The sequence below is a fragment of the Cricetulus griseus genome, chromosome 2 (genome assembly GCF_003668045.3).
Source record: "Cricetulus griseus strain 17A/GY chromosome 2, alternate assembly CriGri-PICRH-1.0, whole genome shotgun sequence".
Classification (NCBI taxonomy): Eukaryota; Metazoa; Chordata; class Mammalia; order Rodentia; family Cricetidae; genus Cricetulus; species Cricetulus griseus.
Window position 1 is genome coordinate 376,367,324 of NC_048595.1, and position 6,461 is coordinate 376,373,784.

Genomic DNA, 6,461 nt, shown 5'->3' on the forward strand with positions numbered 1-6,461 from the left:
CACCATCCATCCCATGGGGTCCAGCACTGCATCTTTGAAGAGACATCCTGTTAGTGATCACGGGCACAAATCAAAGCCAACAGCTTGAAGCTGGGCATGGCGGCCCATGTCTTTAATCCTAGCGCTTAAGAGGTAGAGACAGGTGGATCTCTGAGTTTGAGGCCAGCCTGGTCTACACAGAGAAACCCTGTCTCAACAAAAAACAAAACAAAAAATTACAGCTTGGGCCCCAACAGTGGCCTCTGTACCCTGGGCTGATTCCTACCCTCCTCATGTTTCCCTGTGTGAAGTGTGGGTAAATTCTACCTTGTTGGATTGTTACGAGAATCAGTGAGATTCATAAAGGGCATAGAATAGTCTTGACCAAGGTAGCACTGTAGGTACATGCTTAGATAAGATGCCAACCCTTCTGGAGTCTGGGAGCCACAGATAATGGAAGTCAACAGAGCATTGCCTGGATTCCCCAAACCTTGGACGGAAATCATGAGGCCCAGCTGGGAACAGTAGTTGGGAAGGGGCCATTTGTGGGAGGGATTCTGCTGAGGTCTAGCTAGAAGAGTTGGGAGTGAGACAGGAAGGTCCTCACACGGGTCCAAGTGCAAGTGTTGTGAGTGATAGTGGACATCTGTAATCCTGGCACTTGGGTAGCTGAGGCAGAATCTGAGAGTGGTCATGGCCCACAAGTCCCTGTGGTAGAGAGCAGGTGCCAGGGCCACTGATGAACGGGCTGCCCACAAAGCCACAACTATGTCCTCCAGGAGTGACAGTCACTAGAGATCCTCTAGAGGGGTGGCCATTCCAGGCAGTGAGGGGACACCCACACCTCGAGAGTCCCTGAGGTTTTTTCTGCTGACCACCTAGCTCCCATGCTCTCTGGAATTGACTCTGAAGTCTACACATGAAGACGACCCAAGATAGGTCTCCACTCCTGACCCTGACCTTGGGCTCTGCTTCTCGTTCAGATGGCGGCCAGGTGTGCTTCAGCATACAGCATCCCCAACAGCCTCTAGGTCTCTAGTGGGGTTCCCCCAACCATTCCTACTGAACTCCAATGGCTCTTCTTACCCCTCCCCTAGTTCAGGTGGCCCAAGCCCTGGCAGAGAGAGGTACAGGAGCAGAATTTGTCTTTCGGTAGACCTTTATCTTGTGCACTTGTCGGTCCACAACAGCTTCACTGGGAACAAACAGCCTGGCAGATGGGGTACCCCAGGAACCACCCCAGGCTGCCTCCCCATGTACCGGGTCCTCAGAGGGGAAGCTGTGTTCTCATGCCCTCTGGCCACCTGCCTGATGTCTACACAGACTCGTGACCCAGCCCAGGCACTTCCTCCACCTCTGGTTCTGGTTCTGGCCCTGGGGATCCCACCCGGGGGCTCAGCACCTCCAAAGCCTCAAGACTGCCAGGCTCCTCAGTGCTGGCAGGCATTGGCTCAGAGTCTCTCTCGGCCTCCACATCCTCGGTGTCACTGGCTCCTCCCTCAGCAGGTAGACCTGATGGGGTGTCCTCAGAGCAGTGCAGGCAACAGTAGGTGGCAAGTGCCATGAAGACTCCTGCCAAGGCCACCTCAGAGCCAGCAAGGTAGAAGATGATCTCATAGTTCTTCAGGGCATCCACCAGGCGGCCTGGGGAGGGGGGAGGTGTCACAACCTGTCAGGGTCTCCTCTGTACTAATTGGATGGGACTTAACTGGTGACACACATATGCCCTATCTTTATTCCCGATTACAAATGCAAAACTCCACATGGATCCTTTCTTGTGGTGTCCCAAATGTCTTCCCCTCCCCTCCCCTCAATCTAACACTTCTGAGGAGGTAATATCGTATTATATTATGCCTTATAGTATACAAGGTTTCCCCCTCCACATCAATGCGAGTCCGCAAGTGACTTGGCCTGCTTGTGGGTGTTAGGGTGGCAGTGGGACTGGACCCTGCTTAGCTCTGGCTAGGACTAAGGGCTTCCCAACTCTTTGTACATAATCTGGCCTATAGGATTTGGCTCAGCATCCTCATCAGGAGCTACAAGCCATCCAAACAGAGCTGGTGAGGCGCCTCAACACAGGCTGGGGGTGTAGGGCTCTGCCTGTGCTCCGGAAGAGGCTTCATATCCTTTCATTGTCCAGGCTCCTTTCCTGGGCACAGTATCTCTGTATGGACGGAAATCTCTGGTTTTGTTTTGGGGGATTGAACCCAGGGTGCCACACATGCTAGACACATGATGACCTGCCACAGCTACATCCCAGTTCCCACTGTGCTGTTCTTCCATGGGCTTCACGTAAGAGTATTCCTTTGTCTACACCAGGTTGTGATCTGCAGGAAGTTTCCTGATGACTATAAGTTCACTCCATCCAAATGTCTCAGTCCCTCCCCTGTCTGGCCATACTCAGCTTTGGGGTGTCCCTCACTTTATCAACAAGCCTGCCTTCTTTCCCTATTAGATCGATCTAACAGCAGGTGGTCCCTGGGCTTCTGCGTGGGCCAGCCTTGAGGCTTTTTGGGTGGTGGACTTGAGAGAGGGTACTTTGGTTCAGGGGCTTTGCCTTTTTTACTGTATCAAGCAGGCAGATAGAGTGCTTGGGACACTGCCATCTGGCTGTCTCTGAAGGAAAGCTGGCTGCTTACTCCATCTCTGTTGCAGCCTGGGCTCCATCGTTGCTTCCTCTCTGCTATTCACTTCTGAAGCCTAACTGTGGCTCTCTCACTTAAGGCTGGCTCCCTGCTTGTTCAGTATAATCGGACAACTCAGGAAGGTCTGGGTGTCTCGGTCTCAGTCTCCACCTTTCCCATCTTAGCTTAGGCCTTACTTGTTCAATGATACTTCACCCAAGCAAGTCCCCAGCCCTTTCACACTGTGCCCCACCCCCTCACCTGCAGAACTACACCAGGATGAACAGAGGACCTGACAGACCAGCACCCCTACTCTCCCCCTGTCATCTGAGCACCCCTTCTATGTTCCTAGTCAGGGCTGGTTCCCTGTACTGCCTTACAGGCTGGGACTAACGCCCACACACATTCAGAGCAGGTTAGCTCTCTGCGAGGGCAGATCCGGGCCCACAACTCAGGCTAAGCTTCCGGATCTAACCCCTTCCCCGGCCCTACCCCCCGTGCTAACTGCTTGAGAAACCTGACATGCCCAAAACGTCTAGCCACATGGCTAGATGGCTATTTGTGTATTTCTTCTTGAGACCGACCTCTGACTTTTCCATCCTCACCCCTGGGGGTAGTCCCTGATTCGGGGAGGAGTTCCCTGGCTGTAGAGGGAGTCCACCAACCAGGCTTTCCAGCAAGGGGGGCTGCCTTCCCCTCATTCCTGGAAGTTCTATCTAAAGGGCTTCCCTTACACAACAGGTCCCATGTTTAGCCACCCTTCCTACGGTGCGCACCCGCAGAGGGCGGTCCTATGAGCACCGCCACGGCCTCCACGAGCAGTACCAGGCCCAGCGCACTGGGGAAGCGGGGTGCACCCACAGTCGCCATGAGCACCTCGAACTGCAGCGCTCCCACCATGCCATAGGAGAGGCCGAAAGCGATGCAGAAAGCCACGAGGGTGCCATAGGAGCGCGCACGCGCGCTGATCAGGTCTGTGAGCCCGTTGGCCAGCAGGGCCAGACTGAAGAGATAGGGGACGTGGGGTCGCAGGCGTGCCAGGCCTGCCAGGGCACCGCACGCCGGCCGCGCCACGATGTCCACGAAGCCCACGATGGACAACAAGAAGGCGGCCTCCGCGTCAGGCACACCCGCATCCTTGGCGTAGTTCACCAGCAGGATGGGGGGCACAAAGAGCCCAAGCGCCATCAGGAACTTGGTGACCACGTACACCACGAAGGCACGGTCGGTGCACACCGCCACGTCCAGCAGGCGGCGGCGAGCCCGGCCACCGGAGGGCGCACGGTCCTCCGCAGGGTCTGGGCACGGTGGAGGCGGGGGCCCTGGTGGCGGCCGCATGATGGCCCCACAGGCGCAGCAGTGCAGCAGGAGGCCCCCGAACAGCAGGAAGCCGCCACGCCAGCCAAAGCGCTCCCCCAGCAGCTGGCCGAGCGGCGACAGTGTGGACAGGAACACCGGGCTGCCTGCCGCTGCCAGCCCGTTGGCCAGGGGCCGTCGCCGCTCGAAGTAGAGCCCCAGCATGATGAGCGATGGCTGGAAGTTGAGGGCCAGGCCCAGGCCTGCGGGCGAGGCGACACGGCTGGGGTGCCCCTTCTGGCCTCAACGGCAGGGCCAGGCTGGGCCGGGACAGGGAGGATAAGTCCGAATCCGGGATGTTGAGCCGGATACTGGAGGGGGCACCCCTTTGGGGGAAACTGGGGACTGAGAGACTTGCAGCAGGGACTCCCGACCTGCACCCACATGTGGGTTACGACACCCACATCCCTGCAGGGGAGAGACATGGGTGCCCTCACCTGTGAGCACCCCAGCTGTCAGGTATAGCTCCAGGAGGCGCGAGGCAAAGGAAGCCAGGATCATGCCCGCAGAAGCCAGGAGCCCACCAGCCAGCATCACTGGACGACAGCCAAAACGTGTCACGAGGATGCTGGACAAGGGGCCTGTGGGCAGAGCAGGGGCACCATCCAGGTTAGACCAATCTTCCCTCCAGAAAATGTGCCAGGCCTTGCCTTGTACCTCTGAGGTCTGAAAGACGGTATTTACTCCCTCCTCCCCAGCCTCTTCAGAGACAAAGAGGGCAGTGTTTGGTTGAGGTCACACAGCTTGACAGGCAGACAGGATGGTGTGTGTGTGTGTGTGTGTGTGTGTGTGTGTGTGTGTGTGTCTGTCTGTCTGTCTGTCTGTCTGTCTGTCTGGTGGCCACCCATCCCTCACTTTCTTGAGAGCCCAGAACCAAAGTAGGAAGGATGGCTTCCACTCTTCATCTCTGAATCCCACCAGACCACTATCCTCCTGAAGGCTCCCACCGTCTCAAACTCCAGCATCAGTGCTATGGGGAGCTGGAATGCTTCTCCAGGTTAATGTAGCCCAGTGTAGGTTTGCTGGCAGGAAATTCCTCCATGCCAGCATTAGGAGGGGGTTTCCATTTCCATCTATGTGCCCTACCTGCTCTTTTCTAGGGCTGAGGCTTCCACGTGCTGGGGGGGGGGCAGCAGTGGCTCTAGATCCCCTACCCCAGATGCTGGACCCCAGGAACTCTGGGAGGAATGCTGACCCGTGCCGTAGAGCATGGCCAGCATGATGGAGGACACCCAGGCTGTGTCACTGTAACCTGCACCGAAGTCGTGCTTGAGCTCTCCGAAGAAGACGCTCACAGCCTTGGGGAAGCCGTAGGCGAAGCCGGTGATCACGAAGCAGGCGCCCAGCACCACCCAGCCCCAGCCACCATCTGGGGGGTTTGCAGCCCGTCGTGAGCCAGTGCCCATTGCCTCTACCTCTGCTGGGGAAGAGGGGGACAAAAGGCCGTGGTGGGTGCTGTAGAGGAGTGGATTAAGACCCACAAGGAAAACAGCCCCGGGCTGCCCACTGAACCCTTTCAGGGTTATAGATCCAGCAAGGGAGGAAGGCCCTAAGTCTTCCCACCTTCCTGCAAAGGCCTGTGAAGGGTGAACGGAGACTTGACTTCAAGGGTTCCTCACAAGGGTTCCTCTCCTCCTGGGACCTAGTAATGACAAAAGAAGGGGTGCAGTGAGTGCCAGAGCCCAGAAGCCACTGTGGACCCCTGAGGTAGGTGAGTGAGTGTGCAGGACTGTCAATATCTGCTATGAGTACATGTAGGTTTGTGGGTTTGTGGACAAATGAGCCAGTCACCCAGTGGGGGCAGATGCCAGCTGCAGTGGCCCTCTAGTTTGTTCCTAACTTTTTTCAGTGACCAGGAATAACTCATGATTAAAACAACAGGGAATACTGGCCTCGTCTCAGCAGCCTTTGGTCCAGCTTGTACCAGTTCTGGAAGGAGTTTGCCCTGTGACTTGGACAAGTCTCCTTTCCTGGCTGAGCCTCAGTTTCCCCACCAGTAGGATGGCTGATTGAGCACCGGTAGACCAGCTGAAAACCTTGGGGAAGAGGAGGGCCTCTGGAAGAGAGACCTGAACCCCAATACTCCATAACCTAGGCTCTCCATCCTTAGGCATGGGATGAGTTCCAAAGTCCTACTGCATCCACCACAGGTGAGGAGGGTGGGGGCCCAGGGAAGCCCTAAAGGCTTTCCCTCCAGGACCTCTCCCCAGGGACACCTGGGACTCTGCCCTCCCCCAGTTTCAGGTTCTGACGTTCCTTGCCCCCCATCCCCAGCATGGCTATGAACACAGGGATGGGAAACTGGGCCCTGGCAGCCCTCCCAATACACTCACCTGGACTTGCCTCACATCTCCTGAGGCCTTCAGGGAGGGGCTGCCTCCAGTTTCCTGAAACTGGCAGATACACCAACAGCCTTGACTGGCTCCTGTGGCTGCACTCTTGCCGACTCAACTCCTACCCCAGGCCTGCGGCTTATAGTCCCCTCATCCCACCCCTGCTAAG

At 56.8% G+C, this 6,461-nt stretch overlaps 1 protein-coding gene across 1 annotated transcript; it reads right to left on the reverse strand.

The window, feature by feature from the left end:
• Positions 1–1,138: 1,138 nt before the first annotated feature.
• Slc16a8 (solute carrier family 16 member 8) lies at positions 1,139–5,427 on the reverse strand. The gene is made up of 4 exons (XM_027403987.2): positions 5,155–5,427; positions 4,397–4,540; positions 3,380–4,162; positions 1,139–1,623 (listed from the first exon to the last, which is right to left on the reverse strand). The coding sequence occupies exons 1-4, from the start codon at positions 5,363–5,365 to the stop codon at positions 1,295–1,297; spliced, it is 1,467 nt and encodes a 488-aa protein (XP_027259788.1). The 5' UTR covers positions 5,366–5,427; the 3' UTR covers positions 1,139–1,294.
• Positions 5,428–6,461: the final 1,034 nt, after the last annotated feature.

Coding starts and splice junctions, on each gene's coding strand:
- Slc16a8 (XM_027403987.2), bottom strand. CDS start 5,365: ATGGGCACTGGCTCACGACGGGCTGCAAACCCCCCAGATGGTGGCTGG. Junction 4,163..4,396: donor GACAGCTGGGGTGCTCACAG/GTGAGGGCACCC, acceptor CCTCGCCCGCAG/GCCTGGGCCTGGCCCTCAAC. Junction 1,624..3,379: donor CATAGGACCGCCCTCTGCGG/GTGCGCACCGTA, acceptor CCCCCTCCCCAG/GCCGCCTGGTGGATGCCCTG.